An 18137-nucleotide genomic window follows, 5' to 3' on the forward strand; every position below is an offset into this window, starting at 1 on the left:
CCTATGCTGTCCTAGATGGCTGCGATCAGCCCCAGATAGGTGCGATCTGCCATGTCAGCATTTTCTGATCAGGCGCCAGCATTTATTGTAGCCACATCAGCAGTTTTAGCAGGTGGGCCAGCATTTATGGCCTCTATTTATGGTGGTCAGCCAGTTTTTGGCATAATTGGCTATATATAGGCATAAACCCAGCTGGCTGGTCATTATTCATTCTGTCTTCAGTAGGTGCTCTGTCAGGTGGCTGCAGTCTTCTCGGTTTCCATCGTGGACAGCAAGCTGCACACTCTTTGTCTCTGTCACCCTCAAGTCACCGTCACATGTTCTACCATCATTATTCAGCCTGATCCGGTGCCCTCACTGAAGCCTTGCACTGTGTGCAGGGACTGATTAGTCCTCATTGTATTCAGCTTTCCTTCATTGTTGAGTGCAGATTTTTCTTCTCTTCTCCTCTCCTCTCCTTTCTCTCCGTGTTAGTGATTCTCTTCCGTTGCACACTTTCACATGGTATTATCGCCTACATGAGGACATGGAGTTTCTAACTGAAGAGGAGACCACACTGTTGTGGAAAACTCAAATTTCAGCTTGCTGTTTGCTGCTATAAACACAATTTTTTTGCGCTTTATAGGTGACTTTTGACAAAGGCGGGACATCTGCAACTCTTTTTTGGCAGTTGTTGCTGATTTTTCCTCTGTTCGGGCACTTTTACTGCAAAATGCAACAGCCTTTGTGTATTTGTAGGTTATATGAAGATGTATGAACCTTGGTTCCAAGGCTTTGATGTCTTGGACAAGAAGGTTTCCTATCATTTCTTTGAATGGCAGCGTGATTATCGTGAAGGACAGAGATCACCAAGCCTTATTGTACACTCTCATCATTCCAAGCAACCTTCTCCTTCCCCCTCTCTCCATGTTTCACATAGAACCCGTTCTACTAGCTTTAAAATGCCTAACATGGCCCCACCTGTCCAGGTGTTTGTTCTCCCTTCTTTACTCAAAGAAGACCGGCTAAATGGTTCCAATGATTCGCTTTGGTCATGTAAGGTGGAATGCATCCTTGACACCTTTGACCTTTGGGGGTTTGTTATGCTTTCTATACCTTGTTCCATGGAGGATCTCCATGAGGGAGCATCAATGGATTGTGGAGCCTTATGGGATGGGTTCAACTCTCGAGAAGTAAGGGAACATAAATGGATTGTGCAGCCCTATGGGGTAGTTGGGCTTCTTCTTATGCATTGTGTAGCCCTATGGGATGGGCTCAACTCTCAAGAACTGAGGGAACATCAATGGATTGTGTAGCGCTATGGGGTAGTTGGGTTTCTTCTTATTATCCTTTGCGTTGTGTAATTGCGGATGCTCAGTGTTAATGACGCGAAAGAGGACAAGAAGGATGATAAGAAGAGGCACAAGTGTCCACACAGTGGAAAGGATACACAACCGGAGGAGAAGTGTTGACAGAAGTACCTTCATTTGAAGCCCCCAAGGAGGGATCTAAGGTTTGAAGGCTATGCTAGCTACTGTCGAGTTTGTCTTTGTACATTTGTTCGAGGAGGAGGATATCATTCTTGCTTCTTTCACTGAGGGGAAGCCTTGGCTCGTGGATAGTGGGGCTTCTTCCCACATGGCCTATGATCAAGATTTACTTTGGGATATGAGTTCTAGAGGGGTTTGGCCACCACTGGTGACAATTCTTTGTAGTGACAGGTTGGGCACGAAGATCGAGACAGTAGGTATTCCTTAGGTGCGGAGTGACAGAGAGAGTGGAAGAGAGCAAAGCAGAGAGTGTGCACGATTTTAGGTACAATGACGAGTGTGTACCTTCAGGTTTTTAGATAGATATATATGTGTAAGTACTAGTGCTAAGGGTGTGTTCACACTCGAGCACATTTAAAGGTACGAGGGTCTTTATTCCCAACAACCTCCCACCTAAAGGCAATGTGCCTTAAGAGGAGAAAAGAATCAGCTAAGTCTAGGTATGTATAAAGCTGAAATACATATATCTATCCAACTTTCATTATTTGTCGGCAATGAGCAAACTGCTCTGTTGGAAGACCTTTCGTGAGAAGGTATGTAGGATTATCATTTGTATGCACTTTGACAAGCTCAATGCTCTTTTTGTCAAGCACATCTCTAATGAAGTGGTATTTCACATATACGTGTTTTGCATGAAAGACAGGATTCCGTGCTAGTATGATAGTACTTTGACTATCACAATGAAGAACATGTAACTTTGTGATGCCAAGCTTTCCCACCAGACATGAAAGCCATAAAGCCTCCTTGCATGCCTCAGTGGCAACCACATACTTTGCCTCTGTAGTAGACAATGCAACACACTTTTGTAGCTTGGAGATCCAAGAGACTGCTCCTACTGTAAAAGTAAACACATACCTAGAAGTGGACTTTTGGCAATCTGCATGACCAACATAGTCTACATCTGTGAAACCAACAACAGATGCCTTCTGCTTTGCAAAGCAGATGCACAACTCCTTTGTGCCTTTGAGGTATCTCATAATACCTTTCACTGAATCCCAATGCTTCTTGCCATGGTTTGCCATGTATCTGCTAACCACTCCCACTGCAAAGGCAATGTTAAGATGAGTAGCAACCATAGCATACATCAAACTGCCAACAGCTGAAGCATATGGTACCTTGGCCATTTCAGCCTTCTCATCATCAGATGTAGGGCTGTCCTCTGCACTGAGTTTCATATATGGAGGCAATGGAATCCCAATTGTTTTCCCCCCCTCCATATTGAAACACTGCAAAACTCTGGAGATATACTCTTTCTAAGATAGATAGAGCAATCTTTTTGACCTATCTCTGAGTATTCACATACGAAGAATGTGATTTGTATCACCAAGATCCTTCATGTCAAAGTTGCCATGAAGACTTTGCTTCAGTGAATCCAAGGCATGAGTATCCCTGCCAATAATCAGCATGTCATTAACATACAGAACCAAGATAATCAGGTTGCCATCTGCTGCCTTCTTAGTATACAAGCAGTGATCCACTTGACTTCTATGGAAACCTTGAGATTGCATAAATGTATCAAACTTATGATACCATTCTCTTGGTGCTTGTTTCAGCCCATACAAACTCCTTTTGAGTTTACATACCATCTTTTCTTTCCCTTTTTCAACAAAACCTTCAGGTTGCTGCATATATATATCCTCATACCGATCACCATGTAAAAATGCCGTTTTTACATCCATCAGTATGAGCTCCATATCTTCAGTTGCAACCAAGCCCAAAATGGTTCTCAATGTAGTCATCTTGACTACAGGAGAGAAAATTTCATCAAAGTCAATTCCATGCTCCTGCTTGTACCCCTTTGCAACCAATCTTGCTTTGTACTTTGGTGAGGAATCAAAAGTGACCTTCATCTTGTAAACCTATTTGTATGGAAGTGTTTTCTGCCCTTTAGGCAACTGCACCAAGTCTCAAGTGCCATTTTTCTCAAGAGATTCCATTTCTGACATGGCTTTATACCATTTCTTGCTCTCCTGTCTGTCCATTGCTCCTTTGAAGCAAGACGGTTCACCACAGTCTGTCAACATGACATAATCAGCCACATTATTTGCACCAAGAATGAATCTATTAGGTTGTCTAGTAGCCCTAAACGATCTCTTAACCCAATGGTCATTGTTTGTTGGTGGTTGAGCATTTTCAGCTTGCTATCTTGGCATTTCAGCTTGCGAATCGGCATTAACAGCTTGTTGTCTTGGCTGTTCCTGCACATGTAGTGGCTTATCATCATGGGCAATAGTTGGCTAATCATTTCCAGCATTATTTTCTGCATTTACAGGCTCATTTACAGCAGGTATTTGTTGCTGTATAGCGGGCGCATTTTACTGTCTAAAAGGTATTTCTTCTCGGAATACAACCCTACAGACCTCCTTAGTCTTTTCAGACTATTTATGCATGCGATCTTCTCGGAAGATAACATCATTGCTGTGTACTACTTTTCTTTTCTCGGGATCCCACAGTCTATACCCCATTTCACCCTTGTCACCATATCTTAGGAAAATGCATTTACAAGACTTTGGCTCAAGTTTGCTGTGTTTTTCTTTACGAATGTGCACAAAAGCCTTGCAACCAAACACTTTCAGGTGAGCATATGAAGGTGGCTTGCCCAACCACGCTTCTTGGGGAACTCCCCTCCCCCCCTCTCCTCCAAAAGACCTGTTTGGTGATCGATTAATCAAGTGTACGACTGTCATAACAGCCTCTGTCCAAAAGCCGTGGGGTAATGCAACATGAGACAGCATTGTACAGACCTTATCCTGTATGGTCCGATTCATACGCTCTGTAACTCCATTTTGGGGTGGATTATGAGGGGCAGTGAGCTCTCTCTTTATTCCTTTGCTGTCACAAAATGCCTCTTTATCCCTTTGCTGTCACAAAATGCTTGAAAGGCCTTGGACACATATTTCTCACCATTATCAAAGTGAAGACATTTGAGTGTCTTTTCAGTTTAATTTTCAACCAATGCCAAGAATTTTTTGAACTTGTCAAGCATTTCTTCTTTGCTACGAATATAATAAACTCATACCTTTCGTGTAGCATCATCAACAAAAGCGACAAAATATTTTTTTTTCCCTAAAGATGATCTTGGCATCTGACATACATCTGAATGTACTAACTCTAGAGGAGAAGATTTCAAAGAAAGAGACTTTTTATGAGACGTCTATGCATGTTTACCATAAATACAACGATCACAATGCTCAAAATCAACATAACGAAGACAAGGCAAGTAACCCAAACGAGAAAACACTTTCATTCCTGTTTAACTCATGGGTCTTAACCGGCCATGCCACAAAGAAACGCTTGGCTGCTTGGTCACGGCAACAACATGATCACTCACACTAGATACATGGAGAGGATACAAAGTATCACTTTTACAACCTCTGGTAATCAGTCTAGATCCTTACAGATCTTCCATTTTCCATCACCAAAGGTGGTATGAAAACCATCATCATCTAGTTGCCCTGTGCTAATCAAGCTCTTCTTGAGCTAAGGTACATGCCGTATATGATGAAGTGTAAAGACAGAGCCATGCTGAAACTGTAATTGCACACTGTCAATACTTGCAATGTCATATGCATAGTTGTTCCCAAGATGGACAACACCATGTCGACCCCTGTATAGTTAGAGAACCGCTCATAATGAGGGGTGACATGAAAGGAAGCACCCGAATCGAGAATCCAAGTATGCATGTCCTCATCTGTATCTGCAAGTAAAGCATGTGCACCAAAGTGTGAAGAGACCAAAAGTACGTCATTCCCACTATCCTCATTGTCATGAGTGACTACATTCAACTCTTTAATTTTGACACTGCTCTTCTTGGGTTGACCCTCTTTCTTCTCTTCCTTGCTATCATCTGTCTTTTTGCCCTTTCCTTTCTCTTTCTTCCATTTGTAGCAATCATGTTTAAAGTGACCCTTTTTACCACAATGGTGGCATTCAACATCTTTGCCACGTGATTTATTGCGTCCCTTGCTATCAGATTTGCCTTTCTGTTGTGATCTGCCCCTAGTATGCAAAGCACTAGAAGACTTACTGGATGCATTGTTCTGCCGATTTTTTTTTTCCATGAGTAGAGCACTCTCTACATCAGCATACAAAAGAAGCGCATTCGAATTGCTCATAGTAGTCCCGAATGTATCCCAACTCTCTGGAGGAGTGCAAAGCAAGAATGTAGCCTTAAATTCTTCATTGATCAAGAACTTTAAGGCAACCAGCTGGCTGAAAATAGAGTTAAACTCACTCAGGTGAGTAGACATTGGTGTACCCTCTTTCATATGCAAATCCATAAGCTTTTTCAGCCAATACACTTTGCTTGCAGCACTTTTCTGTGCATACAGTTCTTCTAGTCGAGTCCATATAGCATTTGCAGAATCCAAACCTTCAATGTTGAATAACAAGGCATTAGAAATTGATAGCTCGATGGTTGAGCGTGCAAGCTCATTTAATTCATCCCAATCTTCTTGTTCCATGTCCACGGGCTTTGCCCCTTTGGTTTTAATCGGCTTTGCTTGCTTCTTTTGCAATAGGATATTGTAGCACTGTTTTTGCCAAACTGCAAAGTTATGTGCTCCTTCAAGCTTCTTTATGTGCATGAGATTATTGCTATCACTGCTGCCAGCCATGATTTTCAGCCCAAATGTGACCAAAAAACAACAAATGCAGGCCCAAAACTATCACCCAAGTGACCAAGGTACAAACAAGTACCAACCAGCAATAAATGACCACGTAGAAGCACAAATTTCAGATCTGTAATTAAATTTTCAGAAGCACCAAACCATGTGCTATAGCATTCCACAACTGATTACAGCTGTTCCAAGGGCATATGCATCACATTACATGAGAAATCCCAAATTTTAGCTGCATTTTTTGTTGTACATGTATCCACGGGCATAAAATTTGACACACATGGTCAAAAGCCCCAAAATTTTTGTGCTCAAAGCATCAACCACACATTTGCATTTTCTCTATTATGCATAGAACAGACCAATCTTGCCAAAATAGAGCAATTTCAGCAAAACCGCCAAAATTTCCAAGTGTTGAATGTTCAAATTACATGGAATTGATCTTGCATGTACATAAAATGACCAAACGGTGCACAAATTTTGCCCAAACTGCAAAAGTTGCAAATTGCACGGGGTCCAATGTGCATCAATGTCGAGAAATTGGGTAAATTTCAGTCCAATTTGTGCATGTACATGAAAAGGCCCAAATGTCGGAGGCAAAGTGTCATAAATTCTTGCAATTTTTGAGACAAATATCACTATTGCATCTTGCTCGCACCAAATCTGCACAAATCCCCAAAATTTCCAAGTCCTGCGTGCACTAATTTCAATGAAATTGAGAGAATTTCACTAAAATGTGAAAAGCCCCAAAATTCCCGGGCAAATGTGCATCGACTTTGCAATTTCTGAGTTAGATTGTCTAGTTCTACGTTAAGATCCCCAAATTCAGGAAAAGCCCTAAATCTGCCCAGAATCCTGACTGTCCCTACACGCACGAACGCTTGTTAGTGGGCAAAGGACTTGTTTGCAGAAAACCTTTGAAAAAATTAAAATTTTGCAAAGGGAGGATGACGGATCTGTTCCCGTTGATCGGCTGCAGTCGTTGTGACTTGTCGCCTGCAATTGCGTTGTAGAAAAGGCACCGCTTGATGCCAGGTCTACAACTCTTGCCAGCAGCTTGCAGTCACGTTTGTTGTCAGTATTGTAGTCGTCGTGTACAGCTGGTTGCCTGTTGTTCGTCAGTTGGAGCCTGGTCCTATTGCACACTGCAGCTCATGACTTGTCGTCTGTCTATAGAGATGACGTTTTTGTCTTGTGCTTGCACCTTGGAATTGTCTCCTGACAGAGACGTGACCTGTTGACCTGCATGAACTCCGAAAAGTACAAAACGCCTCAACTGCAGCTTTGATACCAGTTTGTAGTGACGGGTTATGCACGAAGATCGAGACAATAGGTATTCCTTAGGCGCGGAGTGACAGAGAGAGTGGAAGAGAGCAAAGCAGAGAGTGTACGATTTTAGGTACAATGACGAGTGTGTACCTTTAGGTTTTTAGATAGATATATATGTGTAAGTACAAGTGCTAAGAGTGTGTTCACACCCGAGGACATTTGAAGGCACGAGGGCCTTTATTCCCAACATTCTTTTGTACTTGTTCTTGGAGTGGGGACCATTATTCTATTGTTGGATTGATAACTTTCTTTACTCAAAGTTTTCTATGTACCAAATTTGGGTTTTAACCTATTGTTTATTCATGGTATTACACAACTAGATACCCACGTTTTTACCCAAGATGTAGTGATTGTAGAGGATGCCTCTATTGGAGTGGTTCTTTGGACATATACAGAGGAGGGTGGGCTTTATACACTTGCAATCATTGCCACGAAGATTTTGGACATATACAAAGGAGAATGGGCTTTATATGCTCACAACCATTGCCACAAGTACTTCCAGGAGTTAGGATTGCTTTGGCATGCCCGACAACGGCTTTGTGCGCTTTGTGCTATTTACAAGGTACTCCATCCTACGGGATCATGTGTGAAGAGGGGGCCACTCTTTCTGGATAGAGTGACTTAGATTGGGCAAGTGACGTGAATTCGAAATGACTCACTACAGGTCATGCTTCTTCCCTTGGATCGGGAGCTATCTCGTGGAGCAGTAAGAAGCAACCTATTGTGGCACTTCCTTCTATAAAGGTTGAGTATTGTGTCCACTTTCTTCTATAGAGGCTTAGGATCGTGCCCTTTGTTCCACAAATTGGGCAGGTAAGGTGGATTCGAGATGAACCACTACAGGTTATGCTTTATCCCTTGGATCAGGAGCTATCTTGTGGAGTAGTAAGAAGCAACTTACTGTGGCACTTTCTTCTACAGAGTTGGAGTAATGTGCCCTTTGTCCCACAATTATGGAGGCAGTTTAGCTCTGTTGAATGTTGGTAGAGATTGACTTTCCATAGAGAGGTTCCACTCAGTTGCGCGTGGATAACCAAAGTGCCTTAGCTCTAGCAAAGAACCCTGTGTTTGATTCTCGCATGAAACATAGAGGTTAATATCATTATGTACGGGATCGGATTGTGGATTTCGAGTTTGCGGTGGTCTATTGTCCTATGGCGGACAATGCGGGATCTCTTCACGAAGCCTTTGCCCAAGGCTTCTATGCTTTATCACATTTGCTTGTTGGGCCTTTAGACTCTCCCAAGATCTAAGAGGGTGTTTGCTTGCCTTCATTTTGTCAATCTGTCATCTCCTGGTTACGAGTCCTTGTTAGAGTCTGACAAGGGTATTTGGAGCTCTAACAGTGTGTTCTTCCAAGTTTTGTGTGTGTTTTTTGGCACCCATGCTGCCCCAGATGGTTGTGATCAGCCCCAAATAGCTGTAGTCTGTCACATTAGTATTTATTGTAGTTGCCAGCATTTATTGCAGCCATGTTAGTAGTTTTAGCAGGTTGGGCAGCATTTATGGCCTCTTTTTATGGTAGTCGGCCAGTTTTTGGCCTATTTGCGTATATACAGGCATACCCAACTGGGTAGTCATAATTCATTCTCTGCCTTTAGTAGATGCTTTGTCAAGTGGCTGCAATCTTCTCCATCTGTGTTGCGGACAGCAGGCTGCACATTGTCTCCGTCATCGTCACCGTCACCGTCATAGTCTCTGTCACCATCACAATCTCGGTCACCATCACATGTGCTGTCATCACTATTCAGCTTGATCAGGTGCTGCTATCACTATTCAGCTTGCCTATACATAGGCAAATATACCAAAAGCTGGTGGATTGCCATGAGTAGAGGCCATAAATGTTGGACGACCTACAGAAATTGCTGACATTAGTGACTATAAAAATGCTGGCAACTAATCAAAAAATGCTGACACGGCAAATTGTAGCTATCTAGGGCTGATTGTAGCTATTTGGGTGGAGCAGCATTGATGCTGAACAAACACGCAAAACTAGGAAGAAAACATAGTCTGAGCTCCAAATGTCCTTATCAGACTTTGACTAGGGCTCACAACCAAGAGATCACAAAGTGACAAAATAAAGGGGCTCAAAATAAAGGGGCTCAATTGTATTTTCTTCCTAGTTTGTGTGTGTTTGTTTGGCACTTGTTGTCACAGGGATGTGAAATTTTGAGATGCTTTAATCTTGTCGATAACATTTGATTAAGTTATCAATCAAATGTGCAAGGTTGTCTAGCATATGTGATGCAAATGGCGGTTATTTCATGATAACACGCCAAAGACCCCGAGGATGTAGTAGGTGTCAAAGACAAAAGTTGTGATAAGTTATGTTAGTTGGGGTTTGCAGGTCAGTTGGTGTCAGTTTTGACCCTAGGATAGCTGTTTGGCCAATAAGTGTTAGTGGTGATACTAGGGACTAACACTAATTAATTGATTAATGCGAGTCTAAGGGTCAAGAGAGGTTGAGAACCACTCCAAGTTGCAAATGACCTAGCTAATTTAATTATGGATAGGCATATTTAATTTGGGGTAGGGTCAGAAGGGCTGAAATTAATTTTTAGAATTATTTAATTCTGAAATTAATTAAATGGTTGGATAATTCTAAAAAATGGGTTTAGAAGGCCACTACTTAGTAAAAATGCCCATGTAAATTGAGAAAACGTTTTTGGGGTTTGGGTCTCAGCCATTTAGTTAGTTTACAGCGTGAGAGAGAGAGAGAGAGAGAGAGAGAGAGGGAGCTGTTGGTCCATTTTATGATCAGAGATTAGCAATTTGCTGCGAAAGGCAGCAATTTGGAGGCCTCAACAAGCAGGGGATAGCAAGGAGACACCTTCTAGGGGATGGCAACAACATTGCTGATTAGGTGACAACATTTTGGAGGTGCTTGGCAATAGTGGATGATTGCATTAGATGTAGGTTGGAGCAAGCAACATGCAGATTTCAGGGTTTTCTCGTGAAGAAATCATATTTCTCTCTCATCTTGGCTCTCTTACCTTTAGTAATTTCTCAAAAGATATCGTACTTTGCAGCCATTCTCAGCAGATCTTAGGTAGATTTGATGGACAGTAGGAGGATTTTTATCGTAGACCCTAAATTTTTGCAGAAATCAAGGTTTGACAGCCACCTTGGGACTCGTGCCAATAGGAGAAGGCATCTTACATTGGAATCAACACTTGAAATTCATTGAATTGATAGGGATTTTAGATGTCAGCCCATCCATTATAAATTGTGGTAGCATTTGGCTAGTTAGTGCTTCCATTTGTGCAATTCCTAGGTGAAAATCAAGGGACAATTGGCCCAACTTGCTTGCCGATGGTATGTATAGCAAGGGGCTTTTGGATTAGCAAAGGAGATTCTGGAATCTTAACTTGTACACTGTCCATTAGTAATTAAAGATAAAGAAATATCCAAAGGGGCGCCAACTAGCTTTGGGGCCAACTGGGTGTCTATTGTCCAAGGTTTTTAAGGTTATGTTGGCATTTCAGTTTATGCTCAATTATTAAATGTTGTAATTAAGTGCTTGAATAGGTTTTATCACCGTATCCGAAGAGGGAGGTTGGTTTCATGGTTTCATTGTTGGGATATCATCAATTCCCTTGACTTGGTGGGCCTGAGGCACCTGATTGAAGGTAAAAGCTTCGCTTTAGTGCTGAAATTATATTTAGATGAGCATTATAGCAAGAATGTCTTCAGATAATGAGATGGGATTAAGCAGGGATGATGTCTCTCGATCTAAAAATTCACGAAGTCTTGGAGAAAATGCAATGCTTGATCTTGGACAAGGCACGTAGCATGGAAAGCAAGCTGATAATGTTGGTTTAGGCCAAAATGTGGGTTCTTCCAAGCCTTTAGGAGTTGATGAGAAGCAAGAGGAAGATGAATTTGATGATTAGTTTAAATATAAACTAAGAACATCGTTTGAAATGTCTGTGCAATTGGCAAATGATTCTTAGTTTATATACCTTTTTAACCCTTAAAGGAGGGTAGCGAAGGTAAGAAGAGAAAATTGTCTTCGAGAGCTTCGAGACAACAAAATGCATTGAAGGAAGAGCCACTACAATAGCATGATGTTCCAAATGTGGGTAGTGAACATTAGTAAATGATGCTAGTGGGGCAATTGATACATATGCAAGGCCAACTTGGAAGTGCCAATCTAGTGTTTTTTGGATAGCAAGGCATGCATGCAATGGTGGAGTAGCCATGATACTTTGGTGCTGGCACTAGTTTCCATGCTATGGTGGATTAGGGACCGCATATGGAGATGTATGACACAACTTCTTATCATATGCAACAACCAATGCACGGTGTGCAAGGCCCAATGTATTCGGGCATGGTTGGTAATATGCATAAACCCATCTAGAGCAATGTTGTCATGATGGCGGGACACAAAGTTGCAAGTTTGGCAATGCATATATACAACCTATTGTGTTTGGAACTCATGGTATTAATGTTGGTTATGCAAACACTCCATATTGTGCTGATTATGAGGAAAAATGCAGCTACTAATCCCAACATGAGGAAAAATGTAGCTAGTAATGCATGCAATGTATGGAAAAATGTATCTTGGTATGGCTGGTAGTATACAAATTCCCATACATAGTCACATTGCAATGGTCCAGAGTATGCAAAAAAAAAAAAGTTTCCTAATGTATTTGGTGCTCCTAGCATGTCAGGTATACATTAGGGGCTAGTCAACTGGATGCAACGTTGCATATTACTTAAGTTGGAATTGCAACAATGTGAAAGTATATCACAATGCTTAAGGGAAAGAAAGACCTACAACCTAGTGGAGGTTTCGAGGCAAGTAAAGTTGGAGGTAAAGTTTTTATATTTTTCTTGGTAAAGCTTTAATATTGTTTCACCAATAGATGCAAAGTGGAGGGAAGAGGATGACTTGGTAGACCATTCTTGATTATTGCAACTTTATCTAGATGCCTTTTAATTACAGCCGATGGGCTCAGTTAGATTCAACAGAGCAGGGGTTCGGAATATTGCCTAATGCTCAAGGGGGAGGTAACACTTCCGCTTTGCGAGTCGTGGATAGCTTTCATATGTAGTGGATCTTGGATATATTCAATACGCATCCAAGGTACTGTGCTGACAATATGTCTTCTATGGTGTCACTACTCAGTGTATTAGTCACTGTGAGATGTATGCAAACGAGTGTGGTTGTTATTGCAGCTTTGAGACTATACTTTTGCATTAGTTTGGGATTAGTCTATGATTAGTTTGACATGAGCTTTTGACTCAGTTTTGAGATCAAATTTTGATAAGTTTCAGCTTAATTTTTGATCAATTTGAGAACCATTTATGGTCACTTTTGGGATTAGTTTTGCATCAATTTCTGATTAGATTTTGCAACCAGTTTGTGATGAGTTTGAGGTCACATTTGCAGTAGTTTGTGATGAGTTTTCAGATCAACAAGTGATCCGTTTATGCACAATTTTCAATGGTTTACAACTAGTTCCATTGACAATAGTATGTTAGTAAATGCCATTGACAATTTCAGCCATGGTTTATACTGAGAATATGCTTTACTGTGTTTTTGAAGGTAACAGTTGAGAAACATGATTTATGGATGCATCAAATTGGTTTCTTGCAACAGTTTTGGATTGCTTCTTAGTATTATCTAATGTTGATGTTGGGTGAAAATTTTTACTAGGTTTGGGGCATATGACATGGTTGGACAATAGTGGCCAATGTTGTGACTTTGATGCCTTGTTTCCAGTGCAATATGCTTTACCTTTCGCACAATGTAGTGAAATCGAGGATGATTGTAGGTCAAGGGAGAGGTTTGTCATATGGACGTGAAATTTTAAGATGCTTTAATCTTGTCGATAATATTTGATTAAGTTATCAATCGAATGTGCAAGGTTGTCTAGCACATGTGATGCACATGGCAGTTATTTCATGATAACACACTAAGGACCTTGAGAATGCAATGGGTATCAAAGACAAAAGTTGTGATAAGTTATGCTAGTTGGGCTTTGGGGATTAGTTGGTGTAAGTTTTGACCCTAGGATAGTTGTTTGGTGATGCTAGGGACTAGCATTAATTAATTAATTAATGCGAATCTAAGGGTCAAAAGTGGTTGGGGACCACTCCAGGTTGCAAATGGCCTAGCCAATTTAATTATGGATAGGCATATTTAGTTTTGGGTAGGGTCAGAAGGATTGAAATTAACTCCAAGATTATTTAATTTTGAAAATTAATTAAATGGCTAGATAATACTGAAAAATGGGTTTAGAAGGCTTCCAATGGGCAAAATGCCCATGCAAATTGAGAAAACGTTTTTGGGGGTTGGGTGTCATTCATTTAGTTAGTTTATAGCGTGGGGGAGAGAGAGAAAGAGGGAGCTGCTGGTCTATTTTGTGATAAAAAAAATAGCAATTTGCTGCAAAAGACAGCCATTCCCCATCTCAGCAAGTAGGGGACAGCAGGGAGACACCTTCCAGGGGTTGGCAACAACATTGATGATCATGTGACAACATTTTGGACGTGCTTGGCAGTAGGTGATTGCTTTAAATGCAGATCGGAGCAAGTAGGATTTTTCTCTTATCTTGGCTCTCTTATATTCTCAAGTAATTTTTGAAAAGATCTCAACACTTCTCAGTCATTCTTAGCAGATCTCAGGTAGATTTGGTAGACATTAGGAGGATTTTTGTTGTAAACCCTAAATTTTTGCAAAAATTAGGGTTTGACAGCCACCTTGGGACCTGTGCCAACAAAAGAAGGTATCGTATACTAGAATTGACGCTTGAAGTTCGTGGAATTGATAGGGATTTCAGATGCCAGCCCACCATCCATTGTAAATTGGGGCAGCATTTGGCTAGTTGGTGGTTCCATTTGTGCAATTTTTGGGTGAAAATCAAGGGATAATTGGCCCAACTTCCTTGTTGATGGTATGTATAGCAAGGGGCTTTTGGATTAGCAAAGGAGATTGTGGAATCTCAAGTTGTACATTATCCATTAGCATTTAAAGATAAAGAAATAGTGAAAGGGGCGCCAACAACTGGGTGTCTTTTGTCCAAGATTGTTAAGGTAATTTGTGTTTCAGTTAATGATGCTTAGTTATTAATTGCTGTGATTAAGTGCTTGATCAGGTTTTACCACCCTAATCAAAGAGGAGGGTTGGTTTCGCTTGTGCTGCCCCACCTAGATGGCTGCGATTTGCCATGTCAGCATTATCTGATCAGTCGCTAGCTTTTATTGCAGCCATGTTAGTAGTTTTAGCAGGTCAGCCAGCATTTATGGCTTCTATTTATGGCAGTCAGCCTATGTGTAGGCATATCCACCTCGCTGGTCATTATTCATTCTTTGTCACTAGGTGCTCCATCAGGTGGTTGCAGTCTTCTCCATCTTCATTGCGGACAGCAGGCTGCACTGTCGCCGTTATAGGTGTTGTCATCGTTCTTGAGCCTGATCCGGTGCCCTCATTGATGCCTTGGGCTGCATGCAGGGATTGATTGGTCCTCATTGTACTCAGCTTTCCTTCATTGTTCAGTGCAGATTTTTTTTTCTCTTCCTGGTTTCTCTTCTCTCCTTTTCTCTCCGTGTTTGGGGTTCTCTTTTGTTACGCACTCACACGTTCATGGGGTCCGAGGAAAAAGGGGGGTGGAGGCAAGGAATGAAAGGCATCTTTTTTTGGTTTTTTGGGGGAGGGGGGGTGTTTATATAGGGGGAGATATAGGGAGGGGGTGATGGTAAAAGGGTTTAGGGAGAACAAGGTGAGTGATAGAGTACAAGCAAGTGGGTTTCTCATCCTTTTAAGGGGTTCCTGCTGCAGGTTTTACTCCGACGATTTCAGATTACTTACAACCGTTCACTTGATGGGGTTCTTGATTTCCTCAATTCAAAGAGGATGACTGATGCTGGGCCTATTGATCTGATTGATGATGACAGGGATGATTTGGATGATAGCCAAGAAAGGGGAAAGCTTGGCTTAGATTTGCCGGGAACTGTGACTAATGCTGGGAGACCCATTGCACAGACAAAGTGTGTGCATCTGTCTCCAACTGGAAGATCTTGGGCAGCTGCTACAACAGAAGGGGTTCTTTTGTATTCAATGGATGATAACTTGGTTTTTGATCCCACAGACCTGGATATTGATGTTACACCTGAGGTATTGTCATTTTTATTATTTTGAGTACATGTGAAGTGTATGCAGGCTTTGGCAATGGCCATGAAAATGTCTTTTGCTTTGATTTGTTATGTCTGTCTTTCATGTATGTCACCTCTTTATCAGGCAATAAACATGGCTCTGCATGAGGAACAATTCAATCGAGCGCTGGTGCTTGCATTGCGTCTGAATGAACAAGTGCACATCAGGAAATGTATTGAATCTATCCCACCATCAGATGTGGCCTCAGTTGTGTTAGGGATACCAATTTTACATATTGGCAAACTAATGGACAGTGTTGTGGAAATATTAGATAGTTCCCCTCACCTGGAATTTATGCTATCTTGGTGCCAGGTTTGTTCCTTCATTTGCCTCAGCTTGATGTTGCAGAATTGAGTGCTTTTTGTTATGGTTGACCAAATAGGAGGAAAAACCAATGCATATGCTTCGACTGAACTGTTTTTGTGGATGTTGTAAAATATTGTAGGAGCTTTGCCGTACACATGGACAGACTATCCAGCAACGAAATAAAGACTTTCTGCCATCCTTGCGCTCACTGCAGAAGACTATAAGAAGACTTCATGATGAACTTTCTAGCTGCTGTAGTAGCAATCTTTATCTCCTTCAGTATTTATCCTCCGCACCAACCTCAAAGGACAGTGTTGCCTTTGGAAATTCCTTGAATGCGAGGAAGGATCTTCTGCAGGCTAAATCATGAGGGAATCTGTCATATACCCAGTATGTTAGATCCAATATATGTGATGCTGCAGTTTTCATTATTTTTCTGCAATGCCTGTGTAAGGATCCTCCTGTAACCAGAAGCACAATTTAATCCTCCAATTTTACATTACTAGAGGAGCTTGGTTGGCAATTCCTATGTTAGTTGCCCCAGCTCTGCCTGTTCAACATTTTGTTCCCTCAGGCTTTAAGAATACATATGCATCTACTGATAACTTGTTCTTGTGAGCTGCTGAGCTCTGGTTCTTGGAATAATATATAAACTAGTTTCCTCCCTTACACATGATTGTAACAGACACTGATCTCTGCACAAATGGCTCTATGTGGCTCGAGCTCATGACAACTGTCTATTGGGCAAATCAGGATGTGTCATTTTGTATAATAGAGGGGAGGGAAATAGTCCACCTATTCGAGTACATCTGGTAGCTACTCCAGACTTGTGCAAGCCTCGTCAGGTTGCAACTATTCTTCTGTGCATACAGGTTTGGTTCATAACTGGTTCAGTGACATAGTTGTTTCCTATTTTTGTAATACACCAAAACATTCTTACTCTCGAACCAGATGAGATTCCAGTTACATCTAATCATTATCATTATAATTATTATCGATGGTTAGCAGGGGTTTAAACCTGGAGCCCTAGGACAGAGGGGCCATTTACGAAGTGGATGCCAGCTATGAAACACTTTGTCGGTGCTGCTGGGCCCAGTAATAAAGGGTTTTGCCCCTGTTCTCGACTCAACAGCGCGTGAGGGGCAAGCTGCTTACATTGACCTGAATAGCTCCATGGCACAGGTATAAAGGTTCAAAGCCCCGTTTCATCATTGGTCCAACCTTGTGGAATGATCTCTGTAAGCTCGCACGAATTAGAGGTGCCATCAACATCACGACCTTTTGCTAGAAGGGCAACAAACCCCTCAGCTAGAGTGTGGGGGCCAAAACCTAGGACAGTAAGATCCACCATTGGAGAGGTCACGGCACATATCTTAAGACTACTAAGAGTGGCATCATCATCACTTGATTATAAAGGTCCATGGGAAGAAAATTCATCCATGGAGAGAAATGATGAGGAGTCTCAATAGCGACATGATAAGGAGCCACATGAAGAATTAGTAACATCCATATATGCTTAAAATTAGTAAGATAGGATTATAAAAATCGTTAGGGCTTTAGACTCAATAGACGACAAACATTCCACTACAATAGATCTTCCAATACTTGAAGAATAAGGAAAAGATCCTAAAGAGGCACTCTAGGAGTTTCAATAGTGTCACAAGCTATACTAATACGATGTTCAACTTCAATATCTTAGAAGAACCAATAGCTCTTAGGTTTAAATAGAAGAGACCATAACACTAGTCTTAGGATGAAGCTTAGGCATGCATGGAAGATGCAACTAGAATGGTGCTATAATGTCCTAGAGACATATGAGCATGTGGTTCATTTTCTACTAAATTGCTTCTTAGAGGATTGATGTAGATTTTTTTAAAAAAAGCTTAAGCTTGTGTCATTAGCAAAGAGTAAAATATTTACAGCATGGTAAAAGTGATGCAGCAGGGTTCAAGCCATGAAGAAGATTGTAAGGCCAAGCGATAGCTTCTTACAAAATAAGTGAACAATCTAGCGAGCTGGAGCTAAGGATTGAAGTATTGGGAGGCAAAATGCCCTAAATTGATTAGCAGATATAAAGATGGCATGTTGGTGACTCTTTTTGAAGAGAACATTGTTCTTGGCATGCCATATAAACCTAAGAGCTATGGAAGAGAGGATTACAATCAGTTTGCCAGAGGCATCATCAAGCTTGCCACG

General features: G+C 41.4%; 1 protein-coding gene across 1 annotated transcript in view; it reads left to right on the top strand.

The window, feature by feature from the left end:
- The window catches only part of PWP2 (periodic tryptophan protein 2), a 55491-nt gene extending 38674 nt beyond the window's left edge, over positions 1-16817 (top strand). The window contains exons 5-7 of the mRNA XM_087689971.1: positions 15261-15596; positions 15720-15947; positions 16081-16817. Of these exons, the coding sequence (XP_087546097.1) occupies positions 15261-15596; positions 15720-15947; positions 16081-16311 (795 nt within the window). The 3' untranslated portion in view covers positions 16312-16817. The remainder of the gene's footprint in view (positions 1-15260; positions 15597-15719; positions 15948-16080) is intronic.
- The last annotated feature ends 1320 nt before the right edge of the window (positions 16818-18137 follow it).

The sequence above is a fragment of the Lygodium microphyllum genome, chromosome 12, assembly GCF_053477565.2.
Source record: "Lygodium microphyllum isolate KBCC chromosome 12, Lygodium_microphyllum_v1.1.10, whole genome shotgun sequence".
Lineage (NCBI taxonomy): Eukaryota > Viridiplantae > Streptophyta > Polypodiopsida > Schizaeales > Lygodiaceae > Lygodium > Lygodium microphyllum.